The 24,019-nt window shown below is 39.0% G+C and overlaps 1 protein-coding gene across 7 annotated transcripts in view; it reads right to left on the bottom strand.

The window, feature by feature from the left end:
* Positions 1-21,636, bottom strand: part of SERPINE2 (serpin family E member 2) — a 33,762-nt gene extending 12,126 nt beyond the window's left edge. Inside the window, exons 1-4 of one of the 7 annotated variants that reach the window (XM_025175097.2) lie at positions 21,465-21,636; positions 8,883-8,993; positions 4,409-4,683; positions 2,091-2,318 (exon numbers count right to left, since the gene is read on the bottom strand). In XM_025175097.2, coding sequence (XP_025030865.1) covers positions 2,091-2,318; positions 4,409-4,664 — 484 coding nt within the window. In that variant the 5' untranslated portion in view covers positions 4,665-4,683; positions 8,883-8,993; positions 21,465-21,636. Of the gene's footprint in view, positions 1-2,090; positions 2,319-4,408; positions 4,684-8,882; positions 8,994-20,908; positions 21,181-21,252; positions 21,437-21,464 lie in introns of those variants that run through there. The other 6 variants (XM_007441333.4, XM_007441334.4, XM_007441335.4 and 3 more) reach the window with 6 other exon arrangements.
* Between the last annotated feature and the right edge of the window lie 2,383 nt (positions 21,637-24,019).

Raw genomic sequence — 24,019 nt, 5'->3', positions numbered from 1 at the left:
CACCCAACCAATAGTACTCCAAGTCCCTATCCCAACATTTCATAATTCCACTCATTCTGGCTGCCTTTCCCTTAATTGCCCTCCCTTGCAGCCATTACCCATCTGAGTCAGCTCCACCCAACATCCACTTCACCAATCCCTGCCCAATAATGTTCCTCCCCCTTCCTCCAATGTGGCTGCAGAAGACTAAATATGATCATCCTCCCACCTTGCCAGACCAGCCCACAAGAAGGAAAGCACACACATATTTCTTGTAAGGTTGTAAGCCTTATAAACCATTAGTGAAGGAGAAAAGTAACAGTAAACAAACACCAATTCCCAAACCAAGAATGCTATAAAAAGCATGAGGAGGGAGAAAAAGTAGGGGCAGATACACATAAGCAACCACTGACATATTCCTGAAACTTAACAACCAGCCAGGACAAGTAGACATCATCTTATTCCTCCCACCTCCGTTCCTAGGATAGAAGCAGCATTCAGATTATCACTGTTTGGAACTTTATCGTTTATGTGCATTTGAACCTTGTGGGGGTGTGCATGAATGTTTCAGAGCTTGCGAATGAGAGGATCCCCTGCATTTCCCCCTCTTCCTTATTTGGAATCATTGCTGTTTGTTTTTGCAAGAAAAGTCTCTGCAAACAGCCTAACACTAGTGGCCTAGTTGGACCCTGCAGCCAGTCAAGCCTAATGAGAACTGGGCAGTGGCTGCCAGGATTCTGGCAGTGAATTTTATAATGGATATCCTGGCTTTTCTGGTTGTCCCAACTCTTTTCCCGGAAGACCCAGTATATGGTCTGGGCAACCACCCTATTTCTGGCTGTGTTACTAATATGATAGCACTCCTGACTGGGAAATGGTAGGACATTGTGTGTGTGTGTGCACGCATGTGTGCCTTTAAGTTAGTTTTTGACTCCTGGAGACTGCCTGGACAAGTCCCTGCAGTTTTCTTGGCAAGATTTTGGAAGTGGTTTGCCATTGTCTCCTTCCTAGGGCTGAGAGAATGACTGGCCCAAAGTCACCCACCTGGCTTTGTGCCTAAAGTGGGACTAGAACTCAGTCTCTCCTAGTTTCTAGCCTCGTGCCTTAACCACTGCACCAAACTGGCTCTTGCAAGTATAGTACTATAGGGTATAGTTTGAAAACCCAAAACAAATCCTAGCTATTTTGGATTAAAGCTAACCCCTGCCCCCAACTGCACAGCTGAGCCAGTCGAGGTATTCCTGCAACACACTAATCTTACCCAAACTCCGGTTAAAAGCACTGAGGGAATACAATGTGAATTTCAGCTAGTAGAAATCAAAAGGAAGCTCCAAAAGGTCTGAATGCACTGAGTAAGACCTAAGCAGAATATTTATGTAAAAATGCTAAAGGAGCAAATTACTTTAGAGGTATGTTTATTAACATTTGGTCATTATTATAACAAAGCATATGCAATATTAAGTAATTCTCCAAAATGTTGGGCTTTCAAGCCAGATATCAACAAATTCTCTGTCTCACTATCCTCATCTAGAATAACTTTTTTTCTTTTGGAATTCATAATAAAGAATCATCAAAGTGGTAAATTTAATAACAGAAGTATTGCAATGATATAATAAATGAAAGGGGTTAATGGTTTCTTTATGAAAATGGAATTGTTGGCAAAATATAAACTAAAGGGGTAATAAGAACATTACTGCCTCTATACTCCCACATGGAATGCAATCAAGGGGATATTCTTAGCCTGAACAAAAATATTTGAAATTAATTGCAACATTACCTGGCTTTTATATTCTAAAAGAAATGTGATAACTCACAAAGAATGTCTTTGAAGCAATGTGAATGCCTCAATTTTCAGCATTTAAGTTTTTCTTCATACATTTAAGAGTAAGAATGGCTGGAAAAGGGAACTAGTAGTAGCAAGACAATCAGGATTAAAGATCCTAGACACTTTTATTACTATTCTTCACTATTAATGTTCATAATACCATACAAAATAACAAACTATATGCATACCCTTTGTTCATAATGCTTAAAACCAAAATGTTAGCCACTGGGGAAAAAAGAGACAATAAAGTAAAGTAGAGAGAGAAAACAAGAAAATCATCACATACCCTTAGTTTTATTTTTGACCCACTGGTTCATAGCCTCAGAAGCAGCGTTTGGATCCTTGAAATCTACATTCTTGACAGCACACTGAAACACCTCACTGTTTCTAGAAACAAAAGGTGCTTCTAATTTCAGCCCACTGTTTGCAAAGACTACATTTGCAACTGTAACAATATCCTTATTCTTCTTTGAGACAATAGCTTTGTTTATCTTCTTCAATACTTTACCAACTCCTAATTGAAAGACAAGTGAAGAGAGTATATAGACACATATATACACAGACACTTTGAACAATTGGAAGCATTCAGTGACTTCTCAATGGTAAATCTCTTGCTTTGAGCCCACCACCATTGGAAGATTATGTGGCACGTTCAGCAATTCCGCCAAATATTTAGATGCATCTTATCACTCAAGTTTTCACTTCTTTTACATGACATTTTGCTCCTGATCTGTTTTGTGGTACTAATTGTGTCAGTTTTAATTATTTTAACTTCACAAATGAATCTTTTTTTTAAACAAGGGAGATATATAAAACCAATAATAATTATAATTATTTGGGATAGAGAAGCCACTTAAGGCAAGGGTTAGCACACTTCAGGCTTGCAGGATCTAATTTGATTTTCTGCTAGAATCCTCAAGTCTGTCAGTCAGTGTCAGAAGCAAAACAATGGATCAGGAGGGGATAAGCAATGAAGGAACATCTAAGCAAATGCTCAAACATGAAATTTATTCTCAGTACCTGAAATGAAATTATAATCCTGATGACTTTAGCTTTCTTCCATATTAGGAAGCTATGGGGGAACTTTCTGAGTTTTGCCAATGCTAAAAAAATCTAGGAAGCAGGAATCCAGCATCCATCAGCAGATCCCAATCTGCTTCTGTTCACCCCTGAATTTCTAGAGGCAAACACGTCAGTTGCAACAAAAACAAAGGTTCTTGTTGTACCCTACAGACTTATTAATTATGACATAAGCTTTCATGAACTAGCACACACTTGGTTGGAAAGCCTTAAGTCATGAACCAAAGCATCTTTACTCAGCTCTAATTATTTCAATGGAATCTATCTCAAATAAACTTGTTAAAAAAAAGTCTTATCCAATTTGTGCCTCCCACTATATTGAGACTATATAATCTAGAATTCTTAGGGCCAGTGACTATGCTGGCTAGAAATTCTGGAAGTTGTAGTCCTAAAACATCTGAAGATCTATTGTTTCAGGAAGGCTGGTTTAGGAAATTTCTTGGCTGAGGATTAGACATCCTGGAAGATACCTAGCAAAAATCTAATACAAATGGGATAACTAAAGCTATAGCCTTTGAGTATTGAAGCCTCTTTTCCAGTATTTAACCACTGTTCCAAGAAATCAGCACAATCAAATACACTTAACAGATGGGATCTGCAGCAGAGATGGAGGGAAAAATCACTATATGTATATCAGAGTATTTAAACCATGGATCTACTCCCCGTGTCACTATATTGCATAGGTAACAAACTCTTCTAGTTTTAGAAGCACGTATCAGAACAAACAAAATGACTGCTGCGCAGTCACTAGTCACTGAAGCAAATCTGTGACAAGGATAAGACTTTTTTTTAACAAACTTATTTGAGATAGATTCCATTGAAGTAATTAGAGCTGAGTAAGGATGCTTTGGTTAATGACTTAAGGTTTTCCAACCAAGTGTGTGCTAGTTAACTTGCCACAGCAACTCCTGTTAAGCTAAAATGCAAAACATTAAAGGGAAACTTTCTGGATGGGAAAAACAACAGGGATGTAGGCTGAAAAAAGCACTATGTTGAGCAGGAAAGTAGAACTCTGCAAAGGCTATGCAGTTTGATATGACAATAGCACTGAAGGACCCCCCCCAAAGCTAACAAGCTGAACAGGCAGGTTATACTGTTAAATTGCCACTATACACAAGAATATTTTATAAATATCATGCAAAGGCTCATAAGGACATGTATGAATCCTGCATCAGGAGCAAGAGGCAGGTGGCATTTTATGCTTTCTGCACATTTTTGGCAATGAAATTCAGTCCTGCTTACTCTGGAACCAAGAAATCAGTTCTTGTTAGATTTACTGTGCTTAGCATTAGTGCCAAACACTGGAGCCAAGAATGCCTTCTGGTATGAGAGATAATGCTTCACTGTCACCTACTTAAAATGTATTAGGACAAGATAACTCCTTAATGTACTGAAGCACAGTAACTATTGTTTTAACTAAAGATTTCTTTGCATGCTTATGCAAAACCTGTGGCATAGATGAACGTATTTCAGAAATTAATACAAAAAGCCCAAATCTTGAAATAATAGATCGAAACCACTGACCATTTACACTGTATCTCATCACTGTAGTCAGCTGCTTCTTTGTCTTGCCATCTGCTCCTAGCTGAAGCATCCCAAGCACTGTTGCAATTCCATGCGGAGAAACCACAACGTTGTCATTAGTTCTGGTTTTGACCAGCTGATTGAAAACTTGGATTCCAATGTCTGATCCCAATTCCTCAAGTGACAGATGATTTTGAGGAAAGCACAGACAGGTTGAAGTCAAGGCAGCAAAGAAGAGAGGAAAATGCCAATACATGGTTCCAATCTAGAACAACCTGAAAGAGGACAAAGAATGTATACAACATGTAATGACCAAAAGCACGTGAGTCTACCCAGCACTGTAGATGCATCTTCTGAAACTCCTAACTACTACGCCCTATAGAGACTTTACCCAGCTTCACAAATTCAAATTTTAAATCAGTACCCTCATTCATATAAACGGCACCTTTCACAAGAGAAAAAGGTGCCAATTATTTGCAGCAAATTGTTAATATGGACTAAATTAAATCCAGATTCTATGCATGGGTGATTTTTGCTATTATGTCAGTATTGCCACCATACCATGCTGGACAATACAGCAGCTTAAATCACAATATATTTTAAAGAATGCTAACTGTTCTTATACTTGCTTATCAGAATATCCTTTTACAGGAGAAGCATTTTTAAAATTGCAGAGCACTGATGAAATCATAACTTGCCTATTAATTTAAATAGTAGAATTAAATTAATTCTACTCATGTTTTGCTCTACAGAACAAAATCCCAAAAAATCTTATTTTACTCTTGAACCCTAAGTCTCAATACAGAATCAAATTTTGAAGTTCTTATCTTGAGCTCTGTTAGCTTGAGTGCACCGGAAACACTGTGGTTATCTTTAAGGAGTGCTGGTTTCATAAACAGTGTACATTCTTTAATCTGTGTTGCTTTGCTTGGCATTGTTCAAAGAATAAGACTTGATTTTCCACCCAATAAGCAACACTGATCAAGGACAGACATCCATTATATATTCTGCTCTCGGAATGGGAGATGGTAAGAAGTTGAAACAAAATGAATACATTAGAGCAGGAAAAAAAACTTATAACTGCAAAGATCTTTTGCTTAAAGACTTTTTCAATATCATGCCATTAGCAGACATAAAAAATAGTGGAACTTTCAATTTCTGCAAGTGTACCAATAGAGATAACACCTTGAGTATTCACATAGAATAATCCAGGATAATCTAACTGCTGTGCAAAACAAAGCTTCTCTTTCTGAAATGTTAAGGCAACTACATCATTTGCAAAGCTACTTTAAAACTTATCCCCCATAGTAATTTATTTCACCAGCAGTCACTCTACAGCAGTGTTTTCTCAACCTCAGCAACTTTAAGATGTGTGGGCTTCAACTCCCAGAATTCCCCAGCCAGCATGCTGGTTGGAGAATTCTGAGAGTTGAAGTCCACACATCTTAAAGTTGCTGAGGTTGAGGAAAAAATGCTCTACAGTATTAGTTAACCATCCCAATGGTTACGATTTTCCAGAAAGTAAGTTGGGAGGGCACTGTTTGAGCCCCCAGGGTAAGCTTGTTCAATAGTACAGAGGCTACCATGGACAAGGCCTACCCCTTGACTAAGTCCCATTAACTGCATAAGGAGGGATTCTAAACAGGAGCTCTCAAGATGATTGGACCAGACGAATGGAGTCAACTTTTGCAGGATGGTTCCTGATGTAAGCTAATGCTGTACTGGGCTTAAAGGGCTGTAAAGGGCTAGGACTTTGATTAGAACCTGGAAGCTGATGAGAAATCAGGGCAATGCCCTGAAAACCAGGATTACTCTCTAATGGCAGAGATCACTGTTTACACAACCACACAAGTCTTGCAAGGGATATAGCTATCTTAATACTTCAAAAACAAATGCTTCTTTTGTGCTAACATGTTCCACAAAGCACCCCTCTCAGCTATAATATGTACTTTTTCATCTTTATATTTTAGTATTAAAAGATTCAACCTAGAAATTAGATACCCAATATATTTGATCAGAAGGGGTTCAATATAGCTGATCAAAAAGTACTTTCCCCCCCCAGTAAAATAGGTATTTAATTCATCCAGAAAATAAGTCACAGCTTTCTAATGAGCTGGAATAATTAGTCAATTTACCAGTTCACAATATTTTTAGGACACATATAATAGGAAGAACTGTGAAGACTTCACAGTTTAGCTCTTGCTTTCCTGCTTTGTCTTTTACATTTCAGTGAACAATGCTCTACAATCTTACACAATACAATTCAAATACAATTATGTATTTAGATTCTTAATTTAACTAAGCTTGCAATAAAACTCATTTCAAATAAATGAACTGTCTTGTCAGATTTGTCCAAAGAAAGTTCATGCTATGCTGGTAAAAACATTAATGCTTTCTTTCTTTTTCAGTGCATATGCTAATGTCTCCTTAAAAGGTGGTAGGTGGACATTTCTGAAGCAATATCCAGTTCCAGAAAGCCGGAGTGGGGGGGAACCAAAGTAGGGAAAACATGCAAAGCATGGCTTCTGGAATTATTTCCAACCTTGTTATTAGTTATGGCAGATCTATCAGTAGAAGGCATCTATCAGTTCTATCACTAGAAGGTATCATATTTTATTCCATGCAATGAAGTTACATAGGGGTTTGGGCATGCAGTTTCACCCCAGGGGACTAATCAGAATGTGCATACATGTTGCCATTGCCTGCATGTATATATGAGACACTAATCAGGGTGGGTGCATATGCAGTGCTGTGTATGTGCCTATGTTCCTGCTCTGCCTTTGTGTTGCATCTGTGGGTGTTTGTATATTAAGCATACATTGGGAAGCACAGGGTGGGCTGTATATCCTTTGTTCTGGTTCACGTGACTGATAAGGGGAGCTTAGGGCGGAGATGTTGGCAGCATATGTAGGCAGCCAGACAGAGTCCTAACTCCCTTTAGATAATTTCTTTCCAACATTCAGTTGGTTGGAAAAAAATAAGCAAGACAGGAAAGCACGCAGAGCATGGCTTCTAGAATACTTTTCAGTCCCGTTATCAGCGGTGGCCACAAAAGGCATCTGTGTTTTCTTCTATGTGAGGGGGGGGAAAAAAGTGTTGCACCTGTGGGAGTGTTTCTGCTTTTCCTTTGTGCTGCATCACTGTGTATTTATGTAATAGCGTGCATTGGGAAGCAGAGGGCAAGCTGAATATGCTCTGCTCTGAGTCACGTGGCTGGGAGGTGGGAGAGCTTAGAATGGAGCAGCTGCAAACATTTCAAGCAGCTGTCCAAATGCCGCTTTCAGAGGGATGCTTGGAGGGAGGGCAGTGTTTTTCTCCACAGCCCCCACCCTGATCTGGTCCATTGTCAAACTCTACCTTTCTTTTATTAGCTTCTCCCGCCTTACCAAATGTGGTCCTTTCTGTTCTTTCACAGAGTTATCCTACTGACAGATAAGGCCTCCAAGCCCCTTTACATAATTTCTTTCCATATTCTGTTGGGCTGGAAAGAATAAAAATGTTGCACAGCTTATTGATAAAAGATTTCAGCATCATTCAGGTTTTTCTAGAAGTGCTGGTTCAGCTTACAGCTTCTCTTTTAAAAAGGTTACTGCTAACAAGGCAGCGAGTTCTACGTGCCTTTCACGCACAGTCGTGTAAGAGCTGTAAGAAAATATTTTAGGAACTGTTCTCCTCCTCATTCTAAAATTGTAATATTCCTAATTACTTTTATGTTTAAAATGTGTATGCTGCCTACAAAATCAGATTATTCTGGGACAGGTTATAATAGGTTTAAACCACACAAAATAATAAAACAATTCAAACGTACAATGAAACACCTTCAATCAGCATGGAATTATAGGAACTGTAATCCAACCAACACTGGGGACACAGGCTGACGAAGGTTCCATAATAACCAGCATATCGTACTATAAATGGATAGCTCCTTTCAATGTGACAATTTATTTCACATAAACACCTAACAGGGCAGAGTCAAGAATATTTACTCTCAAAGGTGTACCTCCACATGATGAATATTTAATTTGCTCATGTCATTGTTATAAATCAAACAACATTTTTTTTAAAAGGCCAGCATGGGTACAGCTGTCAGGACACATTCTAAATGAATATTGTTATCTATTGACTGTGTAGCTTTCTTGTACAAGGAACACTTTCAGTTTCCTCATTAGAATTTAAGCATATCTTATGGGTAGTTGGAAAGGAGAAATTGACCCCTCACGTTCTTGGGAAGTAACTAAACTGTACCAATTAAAATGTCCAGCTACATATCTGGTAATCAGAAGCAAAGAAGTGTGAAAATTTGCCAGCTTCTTATAATAAAACATGGCTTTCTCTAGAATGCTACCTATTCCATCTTGAGGCTCAATTAAATAGGCAGAGCTAAACGATATTTATGCGTGGCTGAGACAATGATACTACAGCAGGGAGAAGTAAATTTATGAAACGTTGCATTATATTTTAAAGTAATACAGACCTGTACAAAAGGGAAGGGCTCTAGTTGAACCAGGATGGAGTCCACTGTCAATTAATAACAAAAAGAAGCAGACCAATTTTCAAATTAATCTTCATCCAAAAAACCTCATCCCTAGAAGATACAAATCATTCTTATTGTTAAAATAAAAATAATTTACATCTAGGTAACAAAAAGGTAAGAAAGAATGGCCAATCAAATATGCACAGGACTGTAAGAGGAAAGATATTGGCCAAAATATTGAGAAAGACACAGTATATATAAATGCTTGAAGTCTCCAAGGTAAACAGGAGTTGGAGTGCTAATGGCCCTGCTCAGTTGCTCCTGCCTTCATGGCCTCCAAATTGGACTATTGCAACATATCTACATGGGGCTGACCTTGAAGAATATTTTGAAGCTTCACCTGGTGCAGAATGTGGTGGCATGGATTTTTAATGGTTCCAGTTATTTGGCGTATGTGACACCACTGCTGCACGAGCTGCATTGGTTTTCAGCATGCTTCCAGGTACAGTTCCAGGTGCTGGTAGTCACCTTTAAAGCCCTTCATGGCTTGGGACCAGGTTACCTGTGGGACTGTCTTCACCAGTTGTTTTTACTCATCCTACCCAATCAGGCAAGAGGGGCATTAAAGAACAGGAGCCATCTCCTGGCTTTATTAATGACTGTTTAATGCTCGGCTTCTATGTCTTTTTATTTTTTATATTGTAGATATCGTATATATTTTATCTATTTTTATTGTAAGCCTTCTAGAGTCACATATGGGGTAACTTTGATTAAATAAATAATGCTAGAACACAGAAAGCATAAATAAGAAGAGGTGGAAGGTGAGAACCAATGCAACTTATAAGCTCTATCACAATTATGTGAAATTGTAGCCCTCCAGATGTTGCTGAACTAGAACCCCCCTGAACAAAGCTGGTTCACAATTTGAGAGTCCTCTTGGACTCACAGCTCCTGCTCATAGAACAGGTGGCTGAAAGGATCTTTGCAGAGTTTCATCTTGTGCATGAATTGTAGGCTTTCATGGAACTGTCGTTTATTCCTTAGTCACTCAATTGACTATGCAATGCAGTGCATGGAGATGCCCTTGAACAGCATTCAGAAGCTACAGATGGTCCAAAATGTGGCAACTTGAAATTCACTGTATTTTCTCTCCTCTTTACATTTTAATTGTTCCTTGCTCTGACTTCAACTTTTCCTCTCTGTAACTGTCATATAGTATCTTTTTTCATTCTCATTTTTGCAGCAAGCATCATCTTATATGCATTTTTATCCAGAGCCGCTTTCACTTCATGATTCTACTTTCATGTCATTCTGTTGGAAATTTACTTTATCTTCTAATACTTTTGCACCTTCTCGTCCTTAAGTCATAGTTTCCCAGTAGTTTCCTTCACTACTTTCCTTTTCTTCCACATCGTTTTTTCTCCCATTTTTTCTCCACTCTTGGCAATACCAAATAATGGTCTGTCCCATATTCAAACCTCTCATCACCTTTGCATTCTTCATTAGTTTTTAAAAACCTTTCAAAATATATAATCAAATAAATCGTGCTTAATTATTCATTCCTTTTCCAGGTATACCCACAAGTAGGCTTCAACTTAAAACATGTATGCAAAACATGTATTTTCCTAAGCAGATGCTCACCAAACAGTTGCCACTCACATTAATTCTTGGGTGTCAGGTTCAGCCCAAGAATCACGCGAGAGAGTCTGGAAATCAGCTCAGCTTCTTTATTAGCTTGCACCTAATAGACAGAATCTCACCAGACTAACTATAATTCCCCAACGAGAGCAACTATAACCATCAAGCCCTTAGGGAGGAGCCAGTCTCTTCCTCCCTACTTTCACACAGTCCAGCTGGGGGCTGAGGAGATGAGTAGAATGTCACTCCCCCTCGTGTAACCTTGAAGCTCCCTTCCAGAATCCTCCCCGCTCACGCCCTCCATCACACTGGGTTTCCAAATGATGCAATTATTTTTCAGTACTCTCTCATTTTGCTTCCACTCATCCATTCAGGTCACCTAACAGAGTACTCTTTTACTCTGCAGATTGCACTCATTAAGAATTTTGTATATATTTTCTCAAAATTCATCCCTGAATTTTTATCATCATTCACAGGAGCATAGCACACAAGTCTCACCGATCCATAGACCCACAAGGTACTGTATATAATGACATCTTTTCTGACATAGATTTTTGACATGGTTTCTCACATATAGCATGTAAAACAAAAACTTCAAGTACTGTATCTTTTTGTTGGAAGACAGCAAGAGGCTTCCTAAGCAAAAACTCTATAGTAAGATCAAATATTAAAACAAAAACTGAGTACTGAACGTTGGAATTTCTTGAGAATGGTGTCAGCAAATATGTAAGATAACTTCAATGGCATACACAGCTGCATGAAAAAGAAAATTTAACAGCTCAGTTCAATCATGGCTCAACTTCACCAATATGTCAAGAAGTGTCACCTTCCCAGGCTCAACCTAACACAATATTTATATCTGATTGAGTGATAATAGATCTGATCTTATTTCTTCTCACATTATATGCTATGGCAAATGGAAGTGTGTATTTCCCATTCAGTAAACTGATACACATCTTGTCTCAGGGAGACTACAGATATTTTTAATACACAAACCTACAAGAGGCATGTTCTGGAGTACATACAGAGTCAGATCCTTCCAGCTTCTCCCGTTCTGTAGAGAGAATAAGTCTTTGTTAAACATACACACAGGGAGGGAGGGAAGGAGGGAGAATGAATGAATGAATGAATGAATGAATGAATTCATTCATTCATTCATTCATTCATTCATTCCTGGAACAAAAGGAAGCAAAAGCTGTGTGCTAAGGTGGCTGGTGGGGGAATTAATTATTTTATTATTTCTTTCTCTTTTCTAGACTTTTTTTATCCCACCTTTATTATTTTTATAACTAACACAAGGTGGTGAACATACCTAGTACTCCTTCCTCCTCCTGTTTTCCCCAACACCAACTCTGAGAGTGACTGGCCCAAAGTCACCCAGCTGGCTTCCATGCCTAAAGCAGGAATAGAACTCACACTCTCCTGGATTCTAGCCTGGCGCCTTAGACCAAACTGGTTCTCTAGTTTCTTACTAGCACTTCTACGACACTCCATTCTAATTGTCTCTGAGTGGCGGGCAACATAAAGAATAAAAAACATAAGGAAAAAAGAACTACAGCATCAACTATCATGCCATCCACCCACAAAGGTGCCACTAGCACATTTGTTGTTGTCTTTGTGTTTCAGGTTATTTCTTATCTCTGATAATGTTCTCCATACATGCTCAGCCTTTGTGTGATTTATCCAGCCTGGCACCTCTTCACTTCAGAATATTTTCACATAAGAGCAAGCCAATACCATCTTAGGGTTACCTAAGGTCTATGCTGTATATTTTTCTGAGGGGGCTTTTTACAAGGTGCTTGATTTCTATTTTTATCCACAGTTTATTCTTTTTATATGTTATAATATAAACGTTTTACATTTCCTCTTCCTTTATTTTTTAATATAGCTGATTTTGAACTATAACTTTTTTCTTTTGATTCAACTCTCAAGGATAGGAGGTTGCCTTCCCTAACTGTATACCTCAAAGTTATGAGTGCCAGGAGATATCCCTATAGATTATGTTTAATTTTTATCATCTCCGTCCTTTTATTTGGAAGTAAGGGTATAGGCTGTGAGAACTGTCTTTCTCTTATCTACTGGGATTAAGGGAGAGGATGTCAGATAACAGCATCTCCTTGGAAGATAGGTAGGTAATAGCCTATTAATACCTGCTGATTGCATCAATCAGTCTAATGCAAGCTTACTCTGAAATGAAATAAGTACAGTTCAGTACAATAAAGTAGTGGCCACATGATGGCAGAGTTTTATCTGTGCAAATCTATCTAGTTCATCAGAATGTTCCACCATGGGACACACATTTATTACAGATATACACACTGAGATTGACTACCTAGGTAAATCTAAAGCCACACTGAGAAAATTGTGCCACCATTAGTTGTCAGGATCAAGTATGAACCATCTTACACATTTATTTAGTCATCTGCCTTACCTAATTCTTTTTATATGCCAGTTTATAATAAATGATAAAAACTACTTTCTTCTTTAGAGCTACCAGATTTAGGCTGCAAAATTCGAGTTGGTCATTATTTGGCAGCGAAATGTGTTCTGTATCTCTTTGCTGTTTCCTAGTGCTCATCCATATTTTTGCGAACCAGGGCTGACCCATTCTTCCTCTAAATTAGCAAAAGACTGATCATTCAAAATCTGTTCCCACTTTTTCACTATGAATATGTGAATCCAACATTATTTAAAGAGAGTGAAAAACCCCAGGTGTTACCAAAGCTTAGCAGGAAATAATCCTTAAAAGATTTAAATTCATGTGTGAATCAAGGTAAATTATCATTCAAACTCTGAACAACTCTTTGTGTACAAAGAATTGCATTTCTAAAGCCTTCATTTTAATTAAGTGTGCTTATTGTTGTCCTGATGGCAAAAACTGGTAAGTAATAGAACATCTAAGCACTAAATTTAAAATTCATACAAGATTATCACTAACAATTTATTCCTTAATAAATGTTTATATTGTAACACTTTGCAAGCCCTACTGGACAGACCAGATCAAGAAATACTGTAAACTCTATAGAAGACTTAGGACTACTTTTATTTGGACTGGCTATAGGAACAGAATCTTGCAAGTCTGATTGTGCTCCTCTTCCTCTCTCTTTTATAACTGAATTAGGGAGGTGTCTGTCTGAAATCTTTACACACATTTTCTATGGACTTAATCTACGTTTTCCTTCTGTCTCTTTGGTAACAGTTCTCCCCTCTCTCCCCCAAGGCCACCCTCTTTACTCTCTACACACTGTGACTGACCTTTAAATAGACAGAAGTCAGAACACATCTTGAGGAACTTAAGATTTGTTCCTTTATTCAATTTGTATATAGCGGACATTTGTATATAGCGGACATTTAATGAAGACACCTATTAAATATTAAAAAAATTTAAATACAAATTATTGTTCCTCTATTTACTAGTACATGTTCTGCTGTTTTAGTTGATTAGTGATAAATTACTTTATTCAAAAGTATTCTAAAGTGTGTACAAAAAATCCATTCAGACAAGTCTTCTCTACTACTCTCCAGAAGTGCTGATAAAAGGCTATCACCATCCACAGCCAGCATAATCATGGACAACTTGGCCAGTATTGATGAGAGATGTAGCAGAGCATCAGGATGGAGTTAACTTGTAGTTACAGGTAGTAACAGAGGCCTCAACATGTTTTTTAGGAAGAGATGGAAAGGTTACTAGCCCAAGCTGTATTTCACCACATGCAGCATCGCTGTTGTGGCACAAACTCTCCCTTTTTTATGTATGTGAAGCATCATTATATACTTACAAAAGGGATGAGTTTGCATAGAATGGTGTGGTGCTACTTTTGTTATTTGCCATCCCCCCCACCACACACACTCTCCTGAGAATGTCTCTGCCCCCTTGCAAACCTATATAAACGTGAGTGATTAGTACAAGGGAACTGTGCTTACATGTTTGGATAATACAGACAGGAAGCTAATAATATGTCTGTATTTTCAAGAGTGCCTACCTCACAAAAGTGAAGAGATGCACAGGATCAAATTGGGAGAATGCAAAACACACAGATAATATCTAATAAATACAATGGCAGCACCAAGATTTGGATCAGAGATTAAGCTCATGTGGTTTATAATCCATACAAACCATACTTCCTGACAGAGAGTATATTTTCACTAAAGGATGATTAACCAAATTATGGTATACCATGATCTGTGAACCCAGTCTAATTCTACCTAATCAGTGGTGTGACCACATCTTTATATTTTGTTTAGTTCTGTTGCTGAATCTCAAAAAGGAGTTGGAGAAGGTTCAGAGGAGGGCAATTAAGATGATCAAGGGCCTACAGCAACAAAGGAAAGGTTCTGGCATTTAGGGCTTTGAAATCTGCTACCATAAGATGTGGTGCTGGCTACCAGCTTATTGGCTTCAAAAAAAGGGGTTGGACAAATATCCAGCTTTCACAGCATTCATTACAAATGGGAAGATTATTATAACTATTTTGACCTTTATTCTCATAGAGGTATCCTTAACTTTGCCACTGCCTTCTGAAGATTAACCTCTACTTTATTTCTCCAAATGTGACATTTATTTATTATTTTTATATAAAATACAACAACTTATAAGCTATTCAGTAATTCTTGATCACTGAAGCTTATACAATCAAGGTATCTAGAAAATCTGTTTGAACACTTGACTATCTCTCTTAATAAGTCAAACTAGTATCCTGTTCTATATGTCCAAAATGGTACTCCTCAAATGAAAGATCTGCAGTCTGATAGCGAGGCTCTTGATAAAAAGACACTGATAAAACTGTACCTTGCAAACATCATAGTATTTTATCACAGCTTACAATACTTCCCTATATTATTGTAAAACAAGGTGCTCATCATCTGAATGTACAAAGGATTAAAGTACTTCAATTTTTATCATGATAGGTGATCAGACTGTGATAAAGAAATAACCTTCTATCAGATATTATCTGTTACAAATTCAAAAATATTAATCACTTAAGACTTGACTTCCTCAGACATGGTCCACTATCATCATGCTGTTTAATTGTGTATTATCTTATGAATTACACTGTTTTTTATGGCAGTGGTATGTTCATGATAATTTAGAATTAACTGGTAAGAACACCATACTTCTTTAATTAATATATTCATCTATTTACTACCTATGAGAATTCACTGATTATCACTAATGTACTGACTATTTACAGTACTTTGCTGTTCAGCACATCAAGACTACAGGTTTATGTTTTACAGCAGTTACCTACAATGTAATATGGTTAATTAAATATTGATGAGCACAGAGTTAAATCCTTATCTTCAGAATGATACTGATAACACTATGATTTTATAAAGGCTACATTTTTAGTCCTCAAAGTGTTCCAATTTATTCATATAAGCCTCATTTAAATTACTGAAGCTTCTAAAGCATTCAAACTTCTGTGAGGCTACCAAAGTTAATGCACAAATTACTGTCACAAAATAGAAGAGGTGTGCCAAAATAGCAACTTGTGAAGCTCAACGAACAAATTTGCTTAAACCTTTATCTTGGGGCCAAAATACAGAACCCCAAATGTTCTGAAGGAATTCTAAGTACATTTTACTTGTTTTATTTCATGCCTATCATTTGTTCATACTTTCTCTGAATTGTTCAGATGGACTCTAAACCTTTTTTGGGGAAAGAAATGTTCTGTTTCCAGAGCATGTCTTTTGTAGCTGACCTAGTTCTTCCCTCTGAGCAGTTTCTGAAAGGATCTTGTCAGCAACTACCCACTAGAGAGCCAAATGCTTTGGCAAGCTTTAACTAGGATAGACATTCCACTTCCATGACTGAGTGAACAAAAGGTTCATCCCATTTCCGACTGTTTAAATTCCCACTGATAGAAAAGTCACTCCATTCAGCAGAGGTGAGCAGTCTGAAGAGACCAGTAGAAGGAAAGTGACTCTATTTGGCACAAATGTAATTCCATACACGGTTCAGAAAAGTGCACTCAACCCACACTGGCATGCACAGCATTTGCTGTGCCTTCAGGATGTTGATTTCAAGCGTTACATCTTAGTAAGCTTAAGTTCTTAGCCACAACACAGTTAGCTCATGCTCTCCTGTCTGAGAAGCACAATCAGATATTGTTGGCATGTTTATGTTAGAAAATAAAACAAATAAATAATACTGTATTTCAGACTTAAGATATTAGTATTCAAGCACTGTCTTCTATTCATTCAAGCTGACCACTGTCCCAAAATATAGTTAGATGCAGTAGTATAGTCCTCTGGATTATCAAACTGTTACTCCAATACTACACCTGATAAAAGTACTTGCAAAAAACTATTTCCTAATTACTTAGCATTAAATGCAAACAGTAACTTTTTAACATGTCTTTTTACCTTTTTAAAAAATTATACAGAGATGGCTATATTTGGGGATATCAAACAACTGAACACAGAGGATATATAATTACAATGCATTTTTCGTTCTGTGATATTAAATACCACATGGAACTTCCATAGGCATAACAATTTTAAGGCTACAAACATCCGATCTATTCTAAATGCGTCTTAAGTGCATCCTCTGCTAACAAAATTTCACTATACTTAGTTATGTTAACAGGATTGGGAGAAGCCAAGCCCACCATTTTTCACAGTTTTATTCATTAATTTATTAAGACAACTTTAAGCCTGCAACAGGATTTCCACTAGAAATAGGAGACATTTTGGGAAAGGCCACTAAAAACTGGCAAGCAACATGACTGTACCTGAGTCAGGAAGAACGGCTGCAGTGTCTATACAGTAGTACCTTGGTTCACGAACTTAATTTGTTCCGCGACTCTGGTCGCGATCTGAATCAAATTTTCCCATAAGGTTCAATGTAATTACGGTTAATCCGTTCTGACCCCTCCGATTTTGGTCGCGTCCTGAATCAAATTTTCCCATAAGGTTCAATGTAATTACGGTTAATCCGTTCTGAACCATATGTATTTTTTTTTTTAAACTACAAAAATATGAAACAAAATACAGTACGAAGAGAGAGGACGCTAACCTTGCTCGACGCGACTTCTGGCGTGGAGGTCAGGAAGGCGGGTGAGGAGGCGGTTATTGCTTGGAGGGAGAGTCCCCCTCCCTACAGGAAGCCACAACGTGTCACGGGAGGAAAATGGCCGCGGATCCTGTTCGTCACCCGATCCGGCGTTTGCGAACGGAAGCAAAATTTTGCGAACGGAGCTGTTCGTGACCCGAATTGATCATGAACAGAAGCGTTCGTGACCCGAGGTACCACTGTACCTGAATCAGGAAGAACAACTGCAATGTGGAACATTTATTGCTGCAATGGGAATTGAGACTTTTAAATTCCCATAATCAGAACCTGTGTACCAGAGATACATACACAGACCTCTGATGCCCAGATTATATTCAAATTGTTCCTCACTTACAGCAAATCACAAGTGTCTCCAGATGAGGAGATAGGCAAAGTTTTGCTACCAGAGGAGGAGAAGTTCTTCCCAATAGCAGAAACATAAGAAAAAAGAAGAAATAGATTATGTAAATATACACTGGAAGTGGGGGTTGCAAATGTTCTTGTGGAAACTAATAATTTGTATTTATTTTCAAGAGCATTCTGGCTCAGCAAAGTGAAGAAACGCATAGGATCAGATTGAGAGAATGCAAAGCACACAGATGACATCTAATAAATCCAATAGCAACAGCAAGATCTGGTTCACAGGCTATGCTCCTGTGGTATCTAATCTGTATAATCATATTTCCTGGCCCAGAGCATATTTTCATGGTGATTAACCAAACTATGGTTCAGCATGATTTGTGAACCCAGTCTAATTGTACCTAAAAACATGTGTAGCCACAACTGGAATATCGTGTGCAGTTCTGTTGCTGCATCTCAAAAAGAATACAGTGGAGTTAAAGAAGGTTCAGAGGAGGGCAACTAAGATAACCACGGGGCTGGAGCAACTTCCCTATGAGGAAAGGGTGTGATATTTGAAGCTTTTTAATATAGAAAGCAAGTGAATGAGAGGGGACATCACTGAGGAGTACAAAATTATGTGTGGTGTGGATAAAATAGTCAAGGAGAAGCTATTTTCCTCTTTCCAGAATAGTAGATTCAGAGGTCACCCAATGAAACTGAATCCTGGAAGACTCAGGATAGAAAGAACAAATTATTTTTTTTACAAAACACATAATTAGACTTTGGAATCTGCTATCATGAGATGTGGTACTACCAGTTTGGCTGGCTTCAAAAAAGGGTTGGACCAATTCCTGGAAGTCACAGGGATCAATGGCTATTAGCCTTGATGGTAGTGTGACTGCCTCTGAAGGCCATCTGCTAGGAGGCTTGTAGGCTTGTGTAGTTGGTTGGCCACTGTAAAAATAGACTGCTGGACTAGATGGGCCAGGGGTCCAATCCAGCAGGGCACTGCTTATGTTACCTGGGAAGTACAATGGAAGAAAGCAATATATTAACTATTTTCCCATTTGCCAAATGGGATACACTGACGTCTGTTACTGGATCCAGTTCCTCCACTTCTTATTCATCAGTCAAAAGATCCTGTGGGAATCTTCTGTAGACTTCTTGCTTCAAGTGTTCTATATACTGAATCTAACCTTGGTGAATGGCTAAATGCCTACTGACTATCCCACAGAATTCTCTCCCAGGGCTGGCATGAGACCTTCCCTAATGGATTATATTGGAGTTTCATCCAATACAATGCTTATGACCTAGGCATTGTAACTATAGGAAAAGATGAACTCTGCCCTACTCGGATTAAATGGTCATCACAACAGGGAGAAACACGTACTAAAATCCAAAATTCAGAGAACACATCAAATGTATGTTACAATAACTAGTAGTTCAGATAAGTCAATTATCAGCCACTACTCTAATTTACTTCAATTACTCCAACCTGTTCCTAATTCATCCTCAGCCCCAAAGACTAGGAACCAGATATTTCAGTCAAAACACTGGTTTGATTTAGATTGCCTGGAAGCAAAGAAAGGCCTGATTTGGCTTTTTAATAAACATAAGGAAGATCTGCAGGTATGTTCTATTAACAATATATGAATGCAGAAAAGGCAACATAAGCAATTGCTTTGCAGGAAGAAAAGGGAGTAAGTCAAAACTTCCCGGTAGTAGCTGCTCAAGCTAGAAATTCAGTTTGATTCTGACAACTCATGGTTGTACAATCAATAAGTCATTCACTTTGCCCCACTTTTACAATTCCAGCTGAGGTCTGGGAGACACATTTTAGTTTTCTTAACACTCAAGGAAAAAAACAAACTGAATCAAATTGATTTGAATGTCAACTCATTTCTCCAATGGCCACCAGTAACAACTTCAGAAATTAAACATTTAAATTTAACAACCTAAACCAGGAAACATGCCAAATAATGATTACTTAACAGCAGAAATTATCTGTAAGAATTTAAGATGATGGACCCCAGTATTAGTCTCTACTCTTTGCATTGGTTCCGGAAGATTGGGGCACAGCAATAATAATCTCTATTTATAAAACGGGAAGAGAGAGACCTGCCACTTAATTATCATCCAATCCAATCAGTTTATTCAGTATTATCAACAAGCTGTACGCCAAACATCTAAACACAAAATTGTTGGACTGGCTGGAAACATTTATTGCAAGGACAAAGAATTAGGAGTAGATTACGGGAAAAAAAAATCCTGATATTTGCTAAACATCCCAGAATTCACAGGTGCCTGTTAAACGGTCACAAATTGAGCAAACCAGTATACTTTCAAATACCTCGGAATCGCTTTTCAGGCCACTGATGAGAGAAGTGCTCACTCAGACCATGTAGTCCAGAACGCCTCCAAATCAGCATCGCAAATCCTCCTCTTGGACCAGACAGACTGTACTTCCTTGGACGTTGCTAAATTCTACCATACAGCTATTATAATTAGGCAGGAACTGACATCTTCCAAGGATAATATTTTCCAGACTCCTGCCATTTAACTCTGCTTACGGACAAGGTCTAAGTTTTAAACAAAACCATGATTTTATTCTCCATTTTTAGGTTATTCTTAGCTCAATTTCTAGGTCCTTTTAGTGTAATATTAACAGTAGTATGTTATACCCATAGGCATAAAGTAATCAGAACCGACGTTTTCTGTAGAAAGTTGTTGTAAGATCGTTTCTGTTTTGCTTTTTGTTCTTGCTTTTATGCCGATCCTTGACCGAAATAAAGAACTGCTTGCGTGCTTGATTACTGGCCCCAAACCGGCTCGCAGTAGCCACTCTCCCTATATTCCATCAGAGAAAGGTGAACTGCCTTGTTCGAAAACCGTGCAAATTTAACTAAGTCAGTCAGAAACACACTGCGCGGCACAAAAACTTTTCAAACCCAAAAGTTATTTTCCACAAACTCAATCTTGCCCCCACCGTTACCTTTCAGCCAGTTTGCTGACGAACCGTCTTCAAGAGCAACGGGCTGTAATCAGGCACGCATGGATCTGAACGAGCCTCTCCCGGTAGTTGGCACTCGGGGCAGGGAAGAGCGGTGAGTGAGCGCGGGGGGCATTTGGGGAGACCCCGGGGAGGGCGGGGAAGGAAGAAAGGGAAAGGAAGCAGGCCAATCACGCCCATACGGGAGCCGAAGGGAGGGGAGAAATCCCATCAAAGCCAGGGAAAGAAACAAAGAACGGGGAAAGAGGAAAAGGACGCGCACTTTGGAAACTCGCTTCCTCGAAGACTCACTCCTGGAAGCCAAAACACTCCCGCTCGAGACGTACCTCACCTTGAAGGGACAGGAGTAAAGGCTGCTGCGGCTCCGCGTCCTCCCACCGCTCGGCTCAGCGACTAAAGCGAGCCGCCCCGAATCCGGCATTTATCCCGCCGCCGTCGAGAGCGCGCAGAAGCGACCAGGCGGCGCCCACTTCTCTTCCTCTTTCCCTCTCCCTCTCCCAACCTCCGCCTCCCTTATTCGAGTTTCTCCACCACAGACCACATTGCCTCTCTCTTCCGCACAAGACCGCGCCGCAGAAAAAGATCTCGCTGGTCCCGGTCCCGGTCCAGTTCGGCAGCGCTCCCTGTCACGAAACCGCGGCCGCCGCGCGCTCTTTCTCTTTCTCCTCCGCCTCCCCCTCAACCAAAGAGAAACCAAGAGGGCGGCTTCGGGCGCTGGCGCCAGAGGCGGTGATCTCGGCTGGTGTAGCTGTGCGGTGTTTCGTTTGCAAGCGGAACTGCTTCCTACCAGATTTTCAACACGGGGTTTAATGATGATCACAGTTGCTCTCACTGATAGCAAACCATATCCTAAAGCAACACTAAAGGGGAAAAGAAAGCCTCAAGGGATCCTCTTACAGTGTTTTAATTAATGGTGTGACAAGTGCCTACAACAACAAAATGTTGTAGTACATGGTACACCCGCCCAAGATGTAGCCGGTATCTCGGATACACCGTTTCTTCCATTGTTTCCCGATTTCCCTTTTTTCCTACGCAGTGTAACAGAGCTGGCCAACGTGTTTAGTCTCCCTAAGTAACTGTTACAAGATTTTCCTGTTGAGGTTTCTTTTGGTTTCGTTTGGTTTGGTGTAAAAATTCCTAATGAAAGGAGAACTGGGCTTATAACAGATAAACCTCCCTTGTCTGCATGAATGATGTCATTTGGGTGTACAGGGAACTGGTACTAAGTCAAAATAAACAAGCCATGTTAAAGTGTGAAGCATGCAGCATGCTAAGTCGCACTGACTAGGTTCATGTATATGTCATGCATATGTCATAATATGATGTGCAAGTTCAGCTAAAGAAAGGGAATAAGATTGTCATAGAAGAAATGAGAAACTTCTGGCTCTGCCCTCATCCACTACAAATTTGAGACCTACCAAATATTAACAGGTAACCTTCTGAAAAATACTTCCAGGGGAATGTAACTTAAAATAAAATGTTCTGCACTTCTGTACAGAATGCACTGCATTGTTGCATGTGTCTGACTTGAAAATTCAGTCCCATCTTCTATCTACTGGAAGAAGCGATCAGTTGTTGCTTCTCACAATAAATATGATGAATGAATGAATGAATGAATGAATGAATGAATGAATGAATGAATAAGTTTCCTCATGAGTTGAGTTCAATATTGAAAAAATTCAGATCTAAAGTTACAGCTGGAATTTTCATTTGTTCTTACTAAACAGAATTTAAACGAAGTATATTGCTTGAAGCTGGGCCTTTACAGAGACTGTGACTTCTTTACAACCCTAAAAGAAAAGTATCTCCCCGGTATGCAAAACAGAAGGAAAGAGGAGCTAACTGCAGGATTCTTAGGCTACAGTACTTGCAATTCATTCATGCTACAAGTAGCCATAGTCGCTCACTTAATATGAACCAGGGTAATGAAAATGACATGTCTAAGGCCTCTAAGACCTCCACAACACAGCATTTCCATTCCCTGCACCCTTGTGTACATTTCTTCAGACATTTGCAACCCCCACCTCCCCCCAGGGGTGGGGGTGGGGGGCTGAAAAGTTGCTATGAAGCACTTGCAAGCTGTGGCAAATGAAAAAAATAGCATGTCAGCATTTTGGTAATCAAGCACTTTTCCCAGTATTGTAACCATAGTTGCCAGCTGCTATGGCAGCTGGGAAGGAGGATTGAGAGAGAAACAATGTACCACCAGGCACCAGAAAGAGGGCCCTGAGGCCCTATGTTAATGGTTGCCTTGACGCCCAGAGACAGGGTGATTCAAGAGTTCCTACCAAGAGGAGAATGAACCATCAACAAGGTCAGCAGAATTACAACACTGGAAAAGAAAAAGTCAGCTTTGCTCTGGCTTCAGATTAGCCATGCAGAGCCAGAAGAAAACCAACTCAGCTCCAAATCCTGTGCAATCATACAGGTTTGAAGCTGCTTCTGCATTGCTGCAAAGATAAGCATCTTTTGGTCTGGTTTTATATACTGTTTTGGTATCATTCCATATTAGAGCTGGGTAAGGTGACTTTGATTGACTTGAGATGAAGAGGCACCATGCTCTTTCTTGAGAAGGTGGTTTGCAGTCTCCTTATCACATCCTCCATCATTTGCAAAAGCCCTAAGAGCCTTCTGTGCAGCCTTTGCAAATGCTGAAGAAAAGTAAAGCAAAGTGAGTCAATGAATCTATTTCATTTTGCTGTTAAAAATTAGGGGCTCATGATTTGTAAAGCAGGTTTACAAGGATGCTTTGTTCATCCCTTTGTTAAAGCAAAACACCCCATTGAAGGGCACAGCCCTATTCTATATTGATTTGACCAGTATGTCTTTAAGTTCAAGAAGCTGCAGCAATGGGATAGCATTAGCTTAATCTTTTGCTATAAAACGGAACAAGGGAGAAATGAGAGAGAGAATTTACTATTGGACAAAAATGTTATTGGTAAAAGACCATGCAATCTTTCATGCCTGGCTTTACAATCAGCAACAAAAGAGTTTGGGTTGACATTTTAAGAGACAATTTAATATTTGGCAAGATGTGATTTTCCTGTGTTAAACTGCATTTTACTGAGCAGAAATAGAAACTGGATAGTAATT

Source organism: Python bivittatus, unplaced genomic scaffold, assembly GCF_059951505.1.
Source record: "Python bivittatus isolate LINGU-HERP-01145 unplaced genomic scaffold, Pbiv_v1 ctg000980_np1212, whole genome shotgun sequence".
NCBI classification, from domain to species: Eukaryota; Metazoa; Chordata; class Lepidosauria; order Squamata; family Pythonidae; genus Python; species Python bivittatus.
The sequence above is the reverse complement of the archived record's forward strand: the minus strand, read 5'-3'. Positions and strand labels throughout refer to the sequence as shown.